This window comes from Rattus rattus, chromosome 8 (assembly GCF_011064425.1).
Source record: "Rattus rattus isolate New Zealand chromosome 8, Rrattus_CSIRO_v1, whole genome shotgun sequence".
NCBI classification, from domain to species: Eukaryota; Metazoa; Chordata; class Mammalia; order Rodentia; family Muridae; genus Rattus; species Rattus rattus.
This window is the reverse complement of record NC_046161.1, coordinates 100,256,402-100,276,240: the sequence shown is the minus strand read 5'-3', so window position 1 is coordinate 100,276,240 and position 19,839 is coordinate 100,256,402. Positions and strand designations below refer to the sequence as shown.

General features: G+C 53.0%; 3 protein-coding genes across 3 annotated transcripts in view; all 3 read right to left on the bottom strand.

Moving 5' to 3' along the window:
• Positions 1–8,198, bottom strand: part of Pfkfb4 (6-phosphofructo-2-kinase/fructose-2,6-biphosphatase 4) — a 37,745-nt gene extending 29,547 nt beyond the window's left edge. Inside the window, exons 1-3 of the mRNA XM_032910693.1 lie at positions 8,013–8,198; positions 1,253–1,369; positions 1,016–1,112 (exon numbers count right to left, since the gene is read on the bottom strand). Of these exons, the coding sequence (XP_032766584.1) occupies positions 1,016–1,112; positions 1,253–1,369; positions 8,013–8,109 (311 nt within the window). The 5' untranslated portion in view covers positions 8,110–8,198. The remainder of the gene's footprint in view (positions 1–1,015; positions 1,113–1,252; positions 1,370–8,012) is intronic.
• A 5,236-nt stretch (positions 8,199–13,434) lies between these two features.
• On the bottom strand, positions 13,435–14,969 carry Ucn2 (urocortin 2). Its single transcript, XM_032911544.1, has 2 exons — positions 14,963–14,969; positions 13,435–14,307 (listed from the first exon to the last, which is right to left on the bottom strand). The coding sequence occupies exon 2, from the start codon at positions 14,296–14,298 to the stop codon at positions 13,966–13,968; it is 333 nt and encodes a 110-aa protein (XP_032767435.1). The 5' UTR covers positions 14,299–14,307; positions 14,963–14,969; the 3' UTR covers positions 13,435–13,965.
• A 379-nt stretch (positions 14,970–15,348) lies between these two features.
• Col7a1 (collagen type VII alpha 1 chain) overlaps positions 15,349–19,839 on the bottom strand; it is a 30,473-nt gene continuing 25,982 nt past the window's right edge. The window contains exons 106-118 of the mRNA XM_032911002.1: positions 19,676–19,729; positions 19,277–19,330; positions 19,139–19,201; positions 18,719–18,781; positions 18,499–18,615; positions 17,817–17,894; positions 17,671–17,724; positions 17,472–17,520; positions 16,832–16,864; positions 16,605–16,691; positions 16,286–16,414; positions 15,992–16,186; positions 15,349–15,700 (exon numbers count right to left, since the gene is read on the bottom strand). Coding sequence (XP_032766893.1) covers positions 15,690–15,700; positions 15,992–16,186; positions 16,286–16,414; positions 16,605–16,691; positions 16,832–16,864; positions 17,472–17,520; positions 17,671–17,724; positions 17,817–17,894; positions 18,499–18,615; positions 18,719–18,781; positions 19,139–19,201; positions 19,277–19,330; positions 19,676–19,729 — 987 coding nt within the window. The 3' untranslated portion in view covers positions 15,349–15,689. The remainder of the gene's footprint in view (positions 15,701–15,991; positions 16,187–16,285; positions 16,415–16,604; positions 16,692–16,831; positions 16,865–17,471; positions 17,521–17,670; positions 17,725–17,816; positions 17,895–18,498; positions 18,616–18,718; positions 18,782–19,138; positions 19,202–19,276; positions 19,331–19,675; positions 19,730–19,839) is intronic.

Here is a 19,839-nt window from a genome sequence, read left to right as displayed (position 1 = left end):
GGTGACACCCTATGGTGACCTGGTCCCTGAACCGTATTTAAGAGTGAAAACCAAGCAGGCAGGCGGGCACGAATGTACTTATCACCTCTCGGTTCTGAGCTGTGGGTATGACTAGCTGCCTCGGCGTCCTGCCTTGACCTGTCTCAGTGGGCTGAAATCTGGAAGAGTGAACCAAACATGCCTTCCTCCCCTAAGCTTTCTCTGGGGTGTTTCTGCCTAGTGTCTTAACACAGGGGCAGACGTGAAGATAGGGCAAGGCTTACTCCTACTGTTATTTGGAGACAGCTCTCACTAAGGAGCTCTGGCTACCTGGGACTCACTACACAGACCAGGCTGTCCCTGAACTCAGAGAGATGTGTCTGCATCCGTTTCCCAAGTGATGGGATCAAAGGTATGTGATCCAAGAAGGGCATGTATGTCGTCACTCCTCAAAGAGTCCAGTCTGAATAGCGAGGGGAACAGAGATCCTAAGCAAATGTCTGTCTCATGAGTGTCGACTCTTGCTCCACAGCATCCAAACCGTGGTAAACTAAGATCAAGGCCTAGCTGCACATGCCAAGAGCATGCCGAGCACAGGGCAAACATTCTCCAGTACTCATGAGAGTGCCTATCCTGGGGCAGAAAAGAAATAACATGCCTCTTCTCGGGTAGCCTGGCATAGACAAGCGATGGTCCCTGGCGTGTCCTGGGTGAGCCTTTCCTCTCCCTGAAGCTCCATCCTTCCTTCCCATGGAATGTCCTTACCAAATTCCTTAGCACTGGGGCAGGGCAGAGACGGCCATCAGGAGGCTACACACAACGTCTCCCTAAACCTATTACACGCCAACCTTTCTACAAGCTGAGAGGTTAAGAGCCAGACAGAGCTGGGCGTGGTGGCACACACTTCAATCCCAGTACTCTAGAGACAGAGGCAGGCAGATCTCTGTGGCTCCAGGGCACTGTCCCTGTCACACAGCATCGAGCCGGCCCTGGCCCCATCAGCTGTGCCCCCCCACCAGCCCACCACCTCACTTACTTCCTGATTTTCAGGCCTTCTTCATTGTCTGGGAGGAAGAACTCAAAAGATTTGTATGTCTTGACCATGTTCCGGCGATACTGACCCACGTTGAATTCTGAGGGGGAGGAGAGACTCAGCTTTCACAGGTCAGGAACCCTACAACCCCTGCCCAGGACTCTTCCCTGGACCCTGAACACCACCCAGGCCTCTCTTCCCCTCCCTCAATAGTTCCCTAAGATGTCCTTGGAGCCTCACCCCGAGTAGGCACGCCAATCCAGTTGAGGTACCGGGTCAGCTTCTTAGAAATGTAGGTCTTGCCCCTGGCTGGCAGGCCCACCATGACGATGAGTGTCGGGCAGTTGGTCATGCAGACTGGAAGACAAGCAGCACTGGGACGGTTAATGTGGACGGTCACCTTGGTGGGATTCACAGTCACCATGGAAACAAATGTCTGGGTTTGTCTCTGAGGGAGTTTCTACCGGGTTAACTGAGGTGGGAAGGTCTGTCTTAAATGTAGGCAGCACCATCAAGGGTCCTGGACTGAGAGCAAAGAAACCCGGAGAAATATGGGCAACACCATCCACCCATCTCTCTGCTTCCTCGCTGTGGCTGCGATGTCACCAGCCACCCCAAGCTTCTGCCACACAACTTCCTTCCCATGATGCTCTGTCGCCTTGAGTGAGCCAGAGAAAACATCTCCTTCCTTAAGGTATTTTGTCACAGGGACAAGGAGAGCACTGGCTCAGGCACACTGCCACAGGCTGCTGGATCGCTCAGGCACACTGCCACAGGCTGCTGGGTCGCGGAGTCTCCCTCTCGTCTGTCCTCGTGGTGTCAGCCTCAGGGCACAGCATGGGTACCAGCTGTCCTTCCCTGGCCTCCGGGCCACAGCCAGCTCTCTTAGAACCCCCGGGGCCGGTCTTAGGCTGACATTTGCTCTGTTTCCAAGACAGCATGGGCTCCGGAACCTCACAAAGCACACCCCGGTGTATGAGGCACAGGCCAGCAGCCTGACACTGTCCGCTGCCCAAAGGGTGGTACCAAAGCCTGCCCCTCTCATGCAGGAATCCCTCCCCTAATCTCCAGCTACCTCCATTTAATAACGTGCCAGCTCCACTGTGGACTCCTGGTGGTAAGGGTTTTTTTTTCTCTCTCTCTCTCTTCAAACCTCTGGCTTAAAGGTCTCTCTTCAACAAGTCCTTTCCCAAGAGCAATTCCACGTGAACCTGGGGCATTTTAACCCTCTCCTTGGTCACCTCACTAATGACTACCATCTCTGGAACGATCCCTCGGGGTAGCGGTTATTCCTGACTGTCCACCAACTGAGCCCTTGGCAAAGGCATCATCCTGGCTGGGTTTGTGGTTTGTATCCCCCCCGTGGAGGGGTGAGTAGGGTTGGGAGACCCTCGCCTGAGTCTTCAGCTGCTTTCTACCGCCTGTTGTACGTAAGAACCACACCCATGGAGGGACCCCTCACCTATGCTCTGTAAAGGGGTCCAGAAAACTCACTGGCTTCTCAGACTGAACTTGTGGAACTGTGCCTCTGTGTGCCACTGGGACCTGAGGAGGAGGGGTAGAGCTTGTTGGCATCTCTCCCAAGGAATGACTTTAACCACGGTACCCCTTGTAGTGCCGGAGCCATGGCCCTGGCCCAGTCCCGACCCTCAGTAACTGTGAATGGAGAGACAAGAAGTACATCAAGGTGAGGATTACACGGGATGGAGGCAGAGCCCGACGATGACAGTCCTCTCAACAGTCTGCTCATTCGCTCATCTCACTTCCCATGTAACCAAGTCCAGGGGTCAAGCAGAGAAGCTGCCAAGGCTGGAGGGAGGGAGAGACCCGTCCAGGGCGTCTCCTAGGACTGATGCTCAAGCAGCAGGAGTGCTTGTGACCCAGCTCGGCTTCCAAGGTAACCAAAGGCGACCCCACCCTAGTCACAGGAACCTTCTTTTTCATCACCAATAGGACCAGGGACAGAGGGTATGGCCAAGTGGTGGTGACACACTCCAGTAATCACAGCACTCAGGAGACAGAAGCAGGAAGATCTTTCAGAGTTTGAGGCCAACCTGGTCTACAGAGCGAGTTCTGGGACAGCCAGGGCTATTACACGGAAAAACTCTGTCTCAAAAAAAAAACAAAAAAACAAAAAAAACAAGAAAACCAAACCAAAACAAAAACTCATACAGGACAGACTGCTAAGCAGACGTGGTGAGCTGTCCCTGCCTCTCCTCTCCCCACGCAGATGCCCTCCTTTGCCAGACTATAAGGAACCCCTGAGCCGTCTCTCTGGAACACAGACCTCAGGGACAGCTCTACCTGGTGTCAGTGATCAGGCAAGCCTCGTTACTATTTTGATTCTGGCACCTTCTGGGGAGTCTTGCCCGCACCAGCATGATTTAGCACTTTCCCCATGGAAAAGATGGAGCGCTCTTGAGAAGCTGTACCCTTTGCCCTGGCAGCATCTTGGACGGACTACGGACACAAGTGTACTTCAGCCCCAACTACACCTAGGTCTTGGGATGTGGGCAGCATCGTTCCTGCGCATGACCCAAACACTGAACCCCAGGGTGGTGGGAAGGAGACGAGAGCTGAAGCAAGAGCGGAGACACTTGCAGAATAACCTCGGTATTGGCTAAGGTTAGAGGAAATGGAGTTAGGCAAGGCCCTGCCTCCTCAGGCCCAGCAGGCTTCTGGAGTCTGTTATTTGCACAATTCCTGCCCTGGCTGACCAGGGGCCCTGAAACAATTTAAAGAGATTAGTTTATCAGCCATTTATCAGGGGCAATCCATCTGCCTGCCTCTTACCCATGCACGCACAAACGCACGCGTGCACGCATACATACCATTGCTCCCTCAGGAACGGTACTCAGGATTTCAAGACTGAGGCACTGTACCTATGCTGCACACCTGCCTTAAGAGTTTCTGTCGCTGCGATGGAACACTTGACAAAAAGCATCTTGGGAGGAAAGGTTCATCTGACTGACACCTCCACATCACTGTTCATCACTGAAGGAAGTCAGGACAGGAACTGCAACACAGCAGGAACCTGGAGGCAGGAGCTGATGCAGAGGCCATGGAAGGTACCCCTGTTCACTGGCTTGCTCCCCATGGCTTGCTCAGATGGTTTTCTTATAGCACCCAGGACCACCAGACCAGGGATGGCTCCACCCACCATGGACTGGGACCTCTCCCATCAATCACTAAAACCCAAATGCCCTATAGGCTTGCCTGCAGCCTGATTTTCCAGAGGCGGCTTCTCAATTGAGGCTCTCTCCTCTCAGATGACTATAGCTTGTGTCAAGTTGACATAAAAACTAGACAGCACAACATCTATTTTCCCAGAGCAGACCTGGGCCTCCTCCCACAGTCTCTGGTGACATTGCGTGTCCCTGTTCCCCTCTCCCATTGACACCCAAGGTGGGCAGTCGGGGCAGCGGATTGGATCTGGACACAAAACAAGGTAATAAATTGGTGATCACCTCTGCTCCTCAAGATAAGCTCTCCAGCAAAGAATCAAGCAAACCAAAGTTCAAGAACATTTGTGACAGCCCTGCCTACAACAGCAAGATGTGGAGATAGTCACGTGAGGGAAGAAATTATACACAAGGGCAGAACCAGGGCCTTGAGAGCCATGGGAAAAGGTAGGGTATTCTGTCAGACCCAAGCTCTGGGCCCACATAAACTCCAACTCTGGTAGCCAAGACTTAGAACACACATAACACCGCATGCAGAGAGAAGGAAGTCAGAGATCTGTCAACTCAGCCTCTCTGCTTCCCTTTTCATATATTTACTGAAGGCCCCAGGGCCCTGAGGCCTGAGGCCTGAGACATTTGTGGCAAGGGAGAGCACATGCCTGCCCGACTATTTCCAGGCACCCAGCAAAGGCACAGCCACAGTACCTGGGGTGGATTCCAGACAGACTCCTGAATTGGTTATACCTGCTTCCACCATCTTGGCTAGACTGAGAAAGGAAGAACTCTTCAAAATTAAGCAACATTGCATGACAGTCCCAGTCAGGGGACAGAAGTTGACCCTCAGGGTGTGCATACACACAAGTCCTGTCACACCTGAGGCCATCTTGTCACTAAAAGAAGCCATCAGAAAAACAAGACTGGGAGCTGTAGGGATAGCACGGTTGTTAAAACCACTTGTTCTTAACCTGGTGTCGATGCACGTGTCTCTTTAACCCAGCACTCTGGAGGCAGAGGCAGACGGATCTCTGTGAGTTTGAGGCCAGCCTGGTCTACGGAGTGAGTTCCAGGCCAGCCAGGGCTAAACAGAGAAATGCTCTCTTTCAACAACAAAGCACTTGCTCTTGCAGAGGACTGGGGTTTGATTCCCATACAGAGAAGCACAAGGGTCTATAACTCCAGTTCTAGAGGATCTGATGCTCTCTTCTGTCCTTTACAGACATCAGACACACACACACACACACACACAGTGCACAGGCATACATGAAAACAAAATACTCAAACACATAAAATAAGGAAATAAATATAGGAAACTTAGAAAGAGAGAAAGAAAGAAAGAGAAGACATATATACAGACAGACAGATAGACAGGGGCAAGAGGACCATCCACGAGCCCAGTCTCAAAACATTCTCAAAAACAAAAACAAACAAACAAACAAAAAAACAATGTCCTACCTGCCATGGTACTGGGGTCCCTTATCCCTTGTCCCATCTCCCTAGACCTCCTAAAGGTCTAAGCTGGGATTCTAATGGCAAGGAGGACTAATGGCTTCCAGGCACATTGGTGTGGCTCTGGATTTTATATATGTATCAAATTTTATCATCTGCTTATGGTGTTCAAGGCTGGAGAATGTGGCTTTGTCAATTGGCCCCCAGACCCTGAGGAGCTGAGGCCTAGACAGCAGAGAAAACCCACCACTAGCCCCAACTAGAAGTAGGTAGTTTCTTTCTTCCCTGGAAAGTGCTGTGGTCAGGTTATCCTTCCTTGCCCCAGGGTCCTTACTGTCCTGGCAGTCTTCCAACCTGGCTCCAGGTCACTGTGCAAAGGGTAAAATGCTGCACGGGTTCAGACAGAGGGGCTGACTGGGCGTGCTGTGACCTCTGAGACTCCTGGCTAGGGCACACATCTGCAAGCCTCATCTTTGGCCATGTCACCTCCTGCCCAGAAAAGTGTAGCCTTGGCTGTCCCGGAACTCACGGTCAGGCTGGCCTTGAACTCAGAGATCCGCCTGCCTCTGCCTCCCTCGGACTAAATACCTGTGCCACGGCCACATGGCACAAGAGCCACATTTCAATCCTACACTTAGAACTTAGAGAACCATGTATGTATAGGCCCTGCCTCGGGGGCAGATAGAAGGGGCTGACACAGGCTGACACCTCAGTCCCCAACCCTGAGATCCGATTCTACTTTTCTTTCTTTCCTCTTTCTGTTTTTTGTTTTTTTGGTGTTTTGTTTGTTTGTTTTGTTTGTTTGTTGTTTTGAGACAGGGTCACACATTCCACAAAGCCCTGACAGCCCTGGAACTCACTATGTAGAGCAGGCTGTCTCAAACTCTAAGAGATCCTCCTGCCTCTGCATCCTGGGTGCTGGGGTCAAACGTTTGTGCCACCATGTCTGGCTTGCTTCCACTTTTCCACTTGTTAGAGGCAAAAATGGTAATGGTCTCATCTTAGGTTGAGGTCTAAGGGTTAGCTCCTTGTTCAAGATCACACAGCTGGTCCAGCATGTGGCTTAAGTGTTACTATCCCTAAAGTCCAGGAACCCTGCTCCTTCCTTCTGTAACAGGGGCAGCCACCCCTTGGTCTGGACCATTGTCCTAACAAAGACTGCTAAGGAGTTTCTGCCTTAATGCTTCCTTTTGGAAGCTGGCCAGACAATCACATCCACAGCCCAGCTACAGCTCTACCAGTACCCATATTGCGGTCAGAGCCACCACCCACAGGAATACAGGCTGCTTGTGAACTATGGGCATCCTGGCAGGACCCAAGTTGTGATCATACACACACACCTTCCCCACCCCCACCCTTCATTATGGTAATGGTCAAAGTCATGGCCTGGGGATAGCCTTGGCTACCGCCCAGAGGACCCTCCCCTCCCTTATCATACACAGCAGCCTTCAGGAATGCACGGAGACCCTGGCACATCACACAACAGCCTGATCTCCAATTTCCATATCTGTACCACCAGTTGTACTGGATGTTCCCTGAGGTCTTTGCCAAGCTGCAAACTCATTACAGTATCTGAGTTACTTATAAAACAATTTCTTTCTTTTCCCTGTCAATAAAAAGTTACAGACTCATTTAAGAACAAACAGAAAAACCCAGGAAGTGGATGAGAACACCCAGGATCCCAGTAGAGGTAAGTCACTTAGCAATTCACAAATTTCAGTATAGTTTTATGAGGTTCGACTCTCCTGACTCAAGTGGGTGCTTCCCGGTCCAGGGGCACAGAGTAGGTCCGTATGGTGTGCTGTTCCCACTGACTCAGTCCTGACAACTGTACTCCCCTGAAGTTCCTCTAAAACTTTGGTTTTAAAACCAAGGGGTACCTGAGGACTACCAGTCCATGGCAGGCTTTCAGAAGTCCTCAGCTCAGAGAGATCAACTGCCTTGTCTAGAGCTACACGACTCATTTTCCAGCCAGACTACCGGCTAGCTCACTCTGTGGCCAGGAGAGAGAAAAGAGCCATGACCACGAAGTCCTCTCCTGTACCCAGGCACTGGAAACAGCTTGGGTCAGTGCCTTCCTAAGGTAATAGTGGCCAGACCCAGTCTCCAACAGACTGAGATGTCCCTTCACATCTGTCCCCACTCCTACTTCACCACACTTCTGCTGACCACTGTCACAGCACCCCGGTCACTCCAGCTCACCTGTTCCCAGCCGCTCACCTGTCCCCGACTCCGCCCACCAGCAACAATAGCCTCACCTGTGCCTGTTTCTCTACCAGTCTCCCGCCCTTCCCTCGAGACCCTCCCCTAGGCCGTCTACCCACCCATTCAGGTTCACCTCCCTTCTCCTCTCCTTGAGGACCCCGTCTTACCACCACGTTGGCTGGCGTGCAGGGCGGGCCTCCCATTGCTGTATGGCATCCAGATCTTCTTCAGGGGATTCTGGGTCAGTTCCCGTGGGGACGCCATCCCCGGGCTGGGATGAATCGGACTGCGCTGCTTCTCACCCAGCAACCGGGCCACCTCGGGCCACCCGAGGTCCCGCCCCTCCGGCCCCGCCCCCCCTCTAGCGGCTCCAACTCTTGTCAATCTTCTCGCAGGCCCGCCCCAGTACTAATAGGCTCCACCCAAACTAAAGAGGCACTAGCCTACGAGTACGCATGCCCAATTTTTATCTCCTCTTTTGGACTAAGCACGCCTTGTCCGTCACTGCCAGTGCTGATACGGCGCATGCTCAGTACCAACTGCGTTTGACACCCGGATTATGCAGGCCCCGCCCCGGATGTGAAGTTTACCTCACTCAACCAGATTTCTCTTATTTGCATAGGCCCCACTCATGGTCCCGCCCAGGGCGCTACAGCCTTGCTTCCAAGTTTGTGTGGCCTCTACTCCCTGAGAAATGTGACCTCACAGTCGCCTGGTGAGAAGGGTACGACGAGGCTGGGCGGGGCCTGTGTGATCCTTAGAGCCGGCTGGTCTAGACCAGCTTGGCAGTTGTCTCTGAATGGCTCTAATGACTGACCTGCTGTCCTGGCAGCCAACCACCTCTGCGCCCTCCTGGACCTTCTCCGGTCCTCCTCAGCTGCTTTTACCCTCGAAACTTCTCGGGTCCACAAGAACAACTTGTTCAACCACGCAGAAAAAGTTCCCTTCTCTTAGAGACATAAACACAGAATACATCTCAAAATCAACCGTGTATTGGCATGGCTGCTGGGAAACTTGGGCTACATCTCTGAAATATATGAATAAGCTATTTGGGGACTCACTAAGCAGTATTCGGATTTTTTTCTTCCCAGGATCTATATTTTTACCAATTATAATTTGGTTGCTGTTTGACTTTTCTTTCTTTTGGGGGAGAAGAAGAGCAGGGTGTCATGTAGCCAGGCTGCCCTGGAACTCAATGTATAGCTGAGGGTAACCTTGAACTTGTGATCATCCTGCTTTCACCTTCCAAGTTCCACTGTTTCCACAGCGTTCATACAGGGAATCGAACCTAGGGCTTTGTGCTTGCTAGGCAAGCTACACTCCCAGCCCCAATTAACGTTTTAATAATGATTTTTTTTTTTAATGAGCTTCTGTCTCCATCAGGAAAATGAGATGCAGACGTCAGCATTTTACGAGATGGAGGGTACAGATTAAATGTGTCAGTCTCAGAAATCTTTTTAAAAACATGAAGGTGGGGGCTGGAGAGATGGCTCAGTGGTTAAGAGCACCGACTGCTCTTCCTGAGGTCCTGAGTTCAAATCCCAGCAACCACATGGTGGCTCACAACCATCTGTAATGAGATCTGATGCCCTATTCTGGTGTGTCTGAAGGCAGCTACAGTGTACTCACATACAATAAATCTTTAAAAAAAATTAAAAAACAAAACAAAACATGAAGGTGTTCTTATTATATTACCTCCCTCTCTGCCTTCGAAAGCGTACTGGGGCAAAGGCCCAGGCCCAGGCAGCTCAGTCTTAAGGGCTAAAGTGGTACCGTAAGAAAGAGTTCTGAAGCTAGGTGACCCCCCGTGAACACGACCCCTTAGAGGCCAATGAGGGACAGTGTAGACCAGCATGGGCCAGTGTGGGGAAGCCACTCTTCTGCGTTCGGTCACCACCAGTCTCCAAAAAGCTCAGGCCTCTTCTTTCCGCCCAGCCCTGGCTCTCTGAACTGTCTATTTTCTGTGCAGGTCCCCAGCAGCGGGGCCTGAATCTCGATCTCACTACCCTCTGGTGAAGTGCTCCATCAAACCCCTGGCAGGTTTCCTGCTTCACATACGCCCAGCCAGAAGCTAGGGACACGAGGAACAAGGCTGACCTCATTCACAGTCGGCCCAACATCCCTCCCTCTCACATCTCTGCTTTGGGTCCGTTCACCAAGTCTCAAACCAACTCTTCTGAGTCTGGCAAAGACAGAAGGGCTGTGACCAAGGCATCTTAACCACTGCACCAGGAAAGAAAATTCAGAAACCCATGTGGGGCCTCCCTGGTGGCAGCTTTATTTTGGGAACTACCCTGCTCCGGGCAGATATTCATTTCCTCCTACCTCGATGCCTGTTGCAGAACCCTCCTTCCATTCCCAGAGGGAAGTGAGCGGCTCGGAGCACACCCACAGGGAACATCAGCCGCTCCTCCTTTTCCACAGCCACTCATTCTGTTCCTGTCTGTGCCCTGGCCATGGCCAAGGTCATCTTGGGGCCACAGTTGGCCGCTGAAACCTCACTGTCACTCCTCACACGGCTCCTACTTTGAACACACATGGGTACCCAGCACCTCACCAGCCTCATGTAACTTCTTCCCCAGAACTCAATATTACTCAAGAACTGATAACCAGGGCAGAGCCATCTCCACACCCAGTCTGAGTCTGCTTTCAGGAAATGTAGCTCTATACCTCCCACTCCTCTGAGCTCACCCCCGGCTGACCCAGACACACCCTCTCAAGTCCATATATCCAGCTAGGAAGACATAGGTCAACGTCAGGAGCCTAGGCAACCTTCCTCATGCCAGGGTCTATACGTCTGTTCTGAGGTCCTACTTCTCATCTCCCTTCTCGCCGCCTCATTTCTCAGGCAAGAAACAGAGGATGGAGAGAGGGAGGAGTCGAGATAACAAAGCCAGCCCACAGGCTCATCTCCCAGCCTTCAGAGCGTCACCTCCTATACCTCCTTTACTGCCTCGTGTTCAGAAAGCCCTCATAGCTTTTCCTTCTTGAGGGCAACTCAAAGTGTACCCATTACCCTGTCCCATGCACAGGCCGTGTCTGGATGCTAGTGTGCACGCAGGTAAGAACATGGCTAGCTCAGACCTTCTCTGCCATGAGCTGGTCTGGCCCTGGCTGGCTCTCCGGGGACCATATGTACTGACCGCTGGACCTCCTCGTAGAAGACACTTTATCAAAGTCCTCGACCCTCAGTTCTTGAGGGTCAAACTCTCCCCACTCTCTGTATCCTCTGCCTAGTTCTGGCTGTACTAATAAGTCACCATTTACAACGTAAAGATGCAGGGCCCTCAGCACGCCACGTGAATGCGAACGAACATGCTCACACACAGAAGCATGAACATGCTCACACACAGAAGCACCGATATTAATTAGTCCTGGACCCAGGCAAATGCACATGAAAATACGGTCCAGGGCCTGCTGGTCTGCTCCTTCTCTTCCTCTTCCTACCCCGACCAGATGCTGCTTTGCTGGGTGTAGGCAGTTCCCAGGATTACCAGCTTCCTCGGACAGTTCCAAGAACTGTCCCCAGCATCCCTCTGGGCCCAGGGTTCACAGTGTGAGGTTCTAATTTGGGAGTATGCAGCCATGTGAGTGGCAGCCCGTGAACCCCAATCTGTGGTATTTTCCCATCCAGCCTGGCACAGGACAAGCAGTAAGTGCTCCAAGGGACTCCAAGCTAGCAAAGGTGCAAAGAAAACAGCTCAGAGAGGCTTATGAAAAAGAAAGAGTACATAGTAGGTGTGTAAGGAAACTCAAGACCAGCATAGAACACACAGTGGGTGCCCTAGAAATACAGGCTTAAAGACTAAGAAGGATCTATAGAAGAAAAACAAAAACAACTTCGCAAACTGGCTCACTGTGATGAACAAGACCCCTCGAAGACCAGCAAGACCCTACAAGCTAGTAGTGGCGAATGCCTCAGGCAGCGTCAGCTGCCTAGCTCTCTTCCTTGGCTAAAGGAAGACACTATTTATAGACATCCCACCTTGGTGCAGGCCCCTCTTCCTTGCAAGGCCCCAGTTTTCTCTCCCCTTCAGGCCATTGACAGATTGATGCCCTCTCAGAGTACTCTGAGAGACCCCCCCCCAACACCCTTAAGCTCCCTTCAACACTATCTTCACTACACCCAGGTCTTTTCCCTATCCCCACCCTCCCCATGCTACCCAATGCCTACCCTGGCCGTGGCTCTCCCGCCAAAGGTCGGTTAGAGAGGTGCCTCCTAATGTCCATCTGTCCATCCTGCAACCGAACTAGCCTGGCCGCCGCCCCCTCCCCCGCGCCCCCCCTCGCGGCTCGGGAAGGGTAAGGAAACCCCGCCCCTGCCCCCCCCCCTTTAGCTCAGAGGAAAACCAGTCCCGCCTCTCCAACCGTCCTAGACCCGCCCTCTCAGGGCTGCTTTGCTCTGTGAGGTTGCCAGGCCCCCCTATCCAGGCAAGCAGCTGCACTCTGCACTCGGGGCCATTAGCCCAGTAGTGCCTTTTCCCAGTCAGAGCAGCCCATACCTCTGAGGGTCCGGTCTTTTCTTCTTCTTGAGTTGTCTACACCACTGGGAGCCCCTGCCTCAACCACAGGCAAATAGGGTCACACTCCCCAGAAACTCAGTTTCAGCACCGGCCCAGCAATGGAATAGGGGATGTCAAGGTGAAGCCTACTCTTTTCACAGTGAGCAGGTCAGAGGGGAGGGAGGGAAGGTGAGTAGAAGGGCAGGGAAGCCAGGTGTGACTCAACCCTCATGTGCCACCGCCGGCGTGCACATGACCGGGTGATTCGGGTGCATCTTATCCTTCAGTCATCTGACATTTATTGAGTATCTTCCGCAGCCACGACTTTCATGTACACCGTGTCACTCGCTGCTACAAGATGCTTGGTGACATCACTCGGCTTCACAGTTGAGGAAAATGGGCCTCGAAAAATGTGAACAGCTTTGCTTAGGATCGACGAGGAAAGGATAGACTTGGCTTGGATCCCCAGCAGGGGAGGGAATATCCCTGAGCCAGTATGTCTGCGCCTCTGGCGGCTGCTGAGGTGAGGCTGGAGGATGCTCGGCTGTGTGTTCTGTGTAGATTTGCGAGTCAAACACCCTCTTCCAACTTTTGCACGCGCGTGAGCACACACACACACACACACACACACACACAGAGCTGTCTGAGACTTATACCAGGCAGAGACTCAGTATGTACATACACACACACACGCACACACACACACACACACACACACACACACACAGCTGTCAGAGACTTATACCACACAGAGACTCAGTATGTACACACACACACACACACACACACACACACACACACACACACAGCTGTCTGAGACTTATACCAGGCAGAGGCTCAGTATACACACACACACACACACACACACACACACACACACACTCTCTCTCTCTCTCTCTCTCTCTCTCTCTCTCTCTCTCTCTCTCTCTCCAGGGTCAGGTTTCCCCGTTCACCTGTGGTCACCTGTGCTGGTGCCCGGAGATGTCTCTGATAACCACATCTAAGCAGGATGCTCCCTAACAGAGCACAAAGCAAGCATGTCATCAGAGGTGATGACACATTCTTGAAGCACTAACACCAGGGAGACTGAGGCAGAAGGATTGCTATTAGCAAGTTCTAGGACATTCGAGGATTCCATTGCAAGACTGTCTTTAAAAACAAAAGCAAAACCACAGAACAAGCACGTGACCCTCGCCCGCAGCAGTCTCTGGTGTAGCAGCCTCAGGTGGGAGGCCCAGGCCTATGGGCCTTAGGTGGATCTCAGGTGCAACACTGGGGTCTCCTTTACCTTTAATGATGGAGCTCACGTGGTGGTATCTAGATGCTCTGTGAAAGCCAGACACAGCTAGGCACGACAAGATTCTACATATTGAACATACATGCTAGTGTCCAAGATGCCCAAACATATTATTAAGTGTGAGGGGCGTGAGGGGCTCAGAAACATGGCAAGACACTATATGGCCAAGCTGCCTAAACACACTGTAGATACTTGGAAGCTATGGCAGTGATCCACTACGGCGATCTCTGTGTATGCTCTTGGCCTACTGTCCGGCTTTGTGGCTGTCCTCCAGAACTTCTCATCCAAGGTCACCCCATCTTTATGACCCCTTCCCCAGTCTCAGCGGCGGCCAACACGGGCTAGTATTTGGGCATTAGTAGCAGCCTGATTCCTGGCAGCCTTGTTCCGAGCCTGTTCCAGTAAGATCCGCAGGAGGCCAATGGGGACATCCAGGGAGAGTATGACACGGGTGTCCAGGTAAGGGCTGGCTTTAGAGTTGCTCCAGGAAGCTGAGGGCCCAGTGGTGGTATCTGAGGGGCTCTCTGAGGACACAGAGCTGGGAGTTGTCTCCGGATAGTTCTGAGGGAGGAGCTGGAAGGTGGGGATAGGGGTTCCTGGGACCCTATCCAACATCAGGACCATAAACACCACCAGTGCCCACCTGGTCATCATGCGGTGAGGCTGTAAGGAGGAAACAGGCTCAGGTCCGGGCTCAGCAGCTATAGGTCATTGGAAGGAGACAGACTGCTAGAAGCAAGAGGCAAGGAGGAATTGGAGAGGTTACAGAGGCCACGCCAGGGACAAAGACACAGAGACAAAGTCAGAGAAAGAAGTTAGGCAGGGTGGTGTCTGTCTGAAATCCCATCTGGGCCAGTTGGGAGGCTGAGGCAGGATCCGAGTTTGAAGCCAGATTGGGTTGTGAAACTGAGACCCTGTCTAAAAACTCCAACGAGAACACAGCAAGAACAAGAGGGAGCTAAGGGCAGAGTGATGTCAGAGGCAGAGAAAGAAAGGGGCTTGCCAGGGGGAGGAGCGGAAGAGGAAGAGGAAGGTAAACGGAATGGAGACAAAGCAAGAAAGGGGAAGAAAGGAGCCAAGGCAGGAAGAGACCAGCCAACTGGGAGACAACTGGAGGGAAAGAGAAAAGAAAACCCCAGAGAGACAGGTTCTGAGCTTACAGCTACTTGAGGAAGGACAGCAATGGGGGGTCAGGGGGGCAGGTGAAGCAGGGTAAGCAGAGACCCCAGAGCCTCCCAGGTCCAGGCATCTCCATCCACCCAAACCCCATGCCCTCTCAACCCAGACCTTTCCCACCCCGACTCAAGGCCACTCGTACCGTTATGCCAACGTCCTCAGGGGTAGGCTGAGACGGCCGGGGTTGCTGGGGCTAGGGCCAGGCAACAGTCCTGCAGCTGACCCTTTACTCCACTTCAAGGCCCATTTATCTCCCCCAGCCTCCCTGGGTAGGAGCTGGGCATGTTTCCTGGCATGAGGCAGCTTTCTACCTATGACTCAGCCCCTCCTAGGGAGCTAGGACACCTCCTTAGGCCCTACCCTATTTATTTCTTTTGAGGGTACAAGTTAGGGGGACGAAGAACACAGAAAAGTAACAAGGGCCAGGCGTGAAGACTCTATACCATGTAATACGATGTTGACTACCCCTTCCCCCAAAGGAAGTTTGCCTCCTGATACCCCCATCTCACCCAAACAACCAACAACAAGGCCTTTTAAAACAGCAGCTTTAATGCCCCCCTCCCCTCCCATCAGCACCATGGTATCACAGCCTTGGGTCAAGGGGCAGGTTGGACACCAGTCACATCCATTCACTGCCCACAACCACCCCCAACAGTGAGTCATCTGCCAGGAAAGCGGGCGCCACAATGGGGATTTGTCCACAGGGGGGAAGGCTAGACCCACAGGACCAAGTCACTGAAATAGTGGACACGTGCACACGCCCATGCTCACACACAACTCTAGCACCAAATGGAGGATAGCAGGACCCGGCTGAGACCTGCCACCTCCAGGGATTGCTGGCCACCAAGCGCATCATCCGGGCCTCAGCCCTAGGCAGCACCTATGTGGAACACATTAGAAAACATTCAGCCCTCTGAGCTTTTTTCCCAGAGTGAAGTCTGCACAGAAACACGTCAGAGCATTCAGGAAGGATGGAGTATGTGCTCTGACTCGAGAGGGACCCTAAACATAAAGGAATACGGAGAGGGGACCGTGCAGGCTCCTCAGCTGGGGACAGGTAGCCAGTTCTGGGATCTGGGATCCGCTCCAGGTCCCCTAGTCTCAGGGGACTTCTAGACCAAGCACTAAGACATGTAGGTGCAGCTTTCAGTGAGGGCATGTGGGACCATACCTGTGTTCTGACGGTGGACCCCTTGGGGTGGGCAGCGGCGCTCGCACGCCTCACGGGTTCCAAAACGATTAGCATTCCCCTTGCAGCCACCGTAGACAAAGGGATGACACGCTGTGCCACCAGGTACAGCTCGATGGTACCAGCGCAGGGTATAGGCAGTACAGGAACCCTCATCCAGTGGCAGGGAGCAGAGATCTAGAGTCAGCAGTGGTTAGGTCACCGGGGATAGTGGGAGTCAGAGGAATCCAAAATCACCCAAAGGTCAATGGTGGGATGGGCTCTGCCGGGCACTACCTGAGCCTCTATGGTCCCAGCCCTTAGTCTCGGCATCACCATCCCATGAAACTTCAGGGTCCTGGTAGTCCTCCACAGAATACACGGAGTACTCAGAGAAGTCGTCATCGTCTTCAGGGGGCACCTGGCCTACAGGCAGGGTGGGGTATGCTGTGAGGAGACCCTTGCTAGTTCTGGGACAGAAGCAGCAACAACCATCTCACCCAGGTGCAGAAATGTGTGTGTGTCCTGTGTGTAGACTCTACATACATGCAGTGTGCCCTGCCAAACACCCATATGCACATCTGCACCCACACGCCCCATGGGCTGTCAGCTTCACCTTCCTCCTCTACGTGAGAGACCCGGAGCACAGGAACATGGTGGAGCTGGGGGCCAGCTGTATCGGCAGCATAACCAGGGAGGGGTCCTGGAGCACAGAGCAGGTGATGACATCCTTGATTATCATGGTCAGCCACCCTAGCCACACCCCTGCTGAGAGGACCCAGACGATAGGCATCTAGTTGGTGCCTTGGACGAAGAAAGTTCTAGATACAGAAAGCTACTCACGTGATCCGGACGCAATAAACTGTCCCTGGCAGGCTGGAAGGGACAGAAAAGGTAGAATGAGACCATGAGAAATGGTGAACGGGACGCAAAAGGCAGAGAGAGGGAGAAAGAGGAACAGACAAAAGACACATGCATGGGGCCTAAGATATACAGAGAGATAGGCAGCGAGCCAATGAGAGACAAAGGGGTGAGGAGAGAGAACAGGGGAGAGGGAAGAGGAGGAAGGAAGAAGAAAGACAGGAAGGGCGTAGAGGAGATGAACCGTCAGGGCGAGAAGCTAGGAATAGACCAGGGAAGCAAGAGCCAGAGGCAGCCAGGGTCAGGAGGCAAAGAGAGGAAAGCAGTTGTGACAGGAAGAAGCAGGGCCCCCAGGATCATCCCCCACGGTGTCACAGCTGGGCCCAGTTCTGCTCCTTACACTCCCCCTCCACACAGATAGTCATCAGAACACTGTGTGACTGCCCACATCTCTAACTCCCTCCATTAAGGAAGTCCTGTTAGCGTGTTTGTCCTGCAACATCTGTGTTGCTCATAGCCATTGATCCCCGCTTGCCCTCCGTAAGGACTGGGGACTTGCCAGGCCCCCGTCTAGGTGCTGGGATGCAGTTAGGGCAGGAGACTCCACACTGGACGCACTCACCACAGTGCTGACTCATCTCCTGACGCACAAAGCCCCGAATGTCATCCTCCTGCCAACACAAGACCACAAGGTCCCTGAAGAACCCATGAATCATGGGTCTCAGAACACAGGAATCAAAGACAAGTCATTATCAAGTCAAGAGCCCAGGGACGCAGGGGTCAGGGTACTGGGCACCCTAACCCAGCCAGGCTAAACTCACAGTCAGTGCAGCTTCTCCTTTCTCCCCTCGGGGGCCAGCAGGTCCCGGTCGCCCCTGTGCGTGATGAATGTGAGCAGTTTGTGACAGATCTCAGACATCAGAGACCATGCTAACCCCTGACTCCAAGCTGGGGTATCCTCACTCACCTGTTCCCCTCTCTCACCAGGGGTGCCAGGAGCACCGGGAGCCCCCACCACACTCTCTCCAGGGGGACCTCGCTCACCCTGTCAGACACAAGGACCAAGTAGGCAGGGTCAGTGACGGTTTGGGTCAGAATACAGGCAAGTGGAAGACCACGGTGGTTCAGAGATTAGAGCGTGGGCTGCAGGTTCCCGATTTAGAGAGACAGAAAGGCAGGGATTGCTGGGAGTGTAGCTCAGAAATACAGCACTTGATTGTAAGGCTGTGGGTCTAATCCTCTGCACAGGCTGGAGCGAAGGCTCAGCAGTTACGACACTTGATAGACCCAGGCTCGGTTACGTGGTGGCTCATGATTATTTGTAACTCCAGTCCCAGGGGATCTGATTCCTTTTCTGGCCTTCTCAGGTAGCAGGCACACACGCGGCACATACGGACACATACTTTCAGGCAAAACATTCACACACAGAGAATAAAAAATAAACTTTTCAAAACAAAACGGCTTCAGGCATGATGGCGCAAGCCTTTAATCCCAGCTCCGGCCAGGCAGAGGCAAGCAGGACTCAGAATTTGAGGCTAGCCTGATCAACATAGAGAATTCCAAGTCACCCAGGGCTACATAGTGAGACCCTGTCTAAAAGTATCAGGGAGGGGAGGGTCAAGTCAGTCGTCACAGTTGGAAACCCTTACCTTCTGACCCTGAAGCCCTTCAGGTCCCTTGGGACCAACACCACCAGGTGGCCCTGGGGGGCCACTAGAGCCATCATTTCCTCTGGGACCTGGGAAGCCCCCAACTCCTGGGGGCCCCTGTGGAAAGATGGAGAAGGGTTGGTGTTTAAAACCCCTTCAAGACGAGACCACTACTGGAGACAATGCTCCCCTCAGACCACAAACCCTGACCTCAACTTACCCTCTCCCCTTTCTCGCCTTGGTCACCCTTGGGCCCCGACTGCCCATCAAAGCCTCTGTCACCCTGGAAACAGAAGAAGCAGAAAAATACTCAGCCCTGACATCCTTCTGCTCTTGTATATCCTTGATCTTTGTGAGTCCCCTGCCCCGTGACCTCTACAGTGTATGATCCAAGCATCTGTCCCGGTCTCTACTCTGATTCCATGACACCAACTCCACCCAAACCCCGCCCTGATACAGTATGACCCCCTCCTTCACCTTCTACCCTTTCTTGCTAACTCTCTACCGTGACCCCAACCTCGCCTGAAATCTCAAAACCAGCCCCACCATCCCCCAAAGCCACACCCTCCTTGACTCTATCAGGATGACTTCCTTTGACCTGACTCTGCCCCCACCGTGTCATTATCAGGAGACCCTGTACCTTGGGACCGATCAGCCCCTCTTTCCCAGGAGCCCCAGACTGACCCGGGATACCAGGCTCCCCCTAGAGGAAAGAAAATGTAAGGATGGCTCTCTAGTCAACTGCCCCTCTTCATTTAGGGTGTACCCCAACACTCACCATGTCTCCTTTCTTTCCTGACAACCCAGGGCGACCAGGAAAACCAGCTTCTCCCTGGAGGTATCAGGAAGTGAGCCTTGGGCCCCCGCACCCACCACCCATCCGCATCAGCCCCAGAGCCCTCACAACCTCATATCACCCTCCGTGGTCCCCACATCAGCCCCACAGCACTTGAGTCAGTCCCTGTGGCCCCCGCATCAGCCCCATGGACCCCTCATCACCCTCCATGGTCTCTGCATCAGCCCCACAGACCTCTTATCACCATCCATGGCCCCTGTATCAGCCCCATGGATCCCTCATCACCATCCATGGCCCCCACGTCAGACCCACAGCACCCGCATCAGTTCCCATGGTCCCCGTATCTCCCTACAGCCCCAGAATCTCCCGTTACACCTATACCTTATCTCCTTTTTCTCCGTCACGGCCACAGGTTCCTTTTACTCCTCTTTCACCCTAAGGTAGGAAAACGGATAAGAATGGCACTCAGGAGGTAGAAGCAGGAGGGTCAGGAGTTCAGGTCCAGCCTTGACTACATAATAAGTTTAAAGCTAGCCCATGCTACA

What these genes read in the sequence shown, in the direction of transcription:
- Ucn2 (XM_032911544.1), bottom strand. Translation starts at nt 14,298, where the DNA reads ATGATGACCAGGTGGGCACTGGTGGTGTTTATGGTCCTGATGTTGGAT.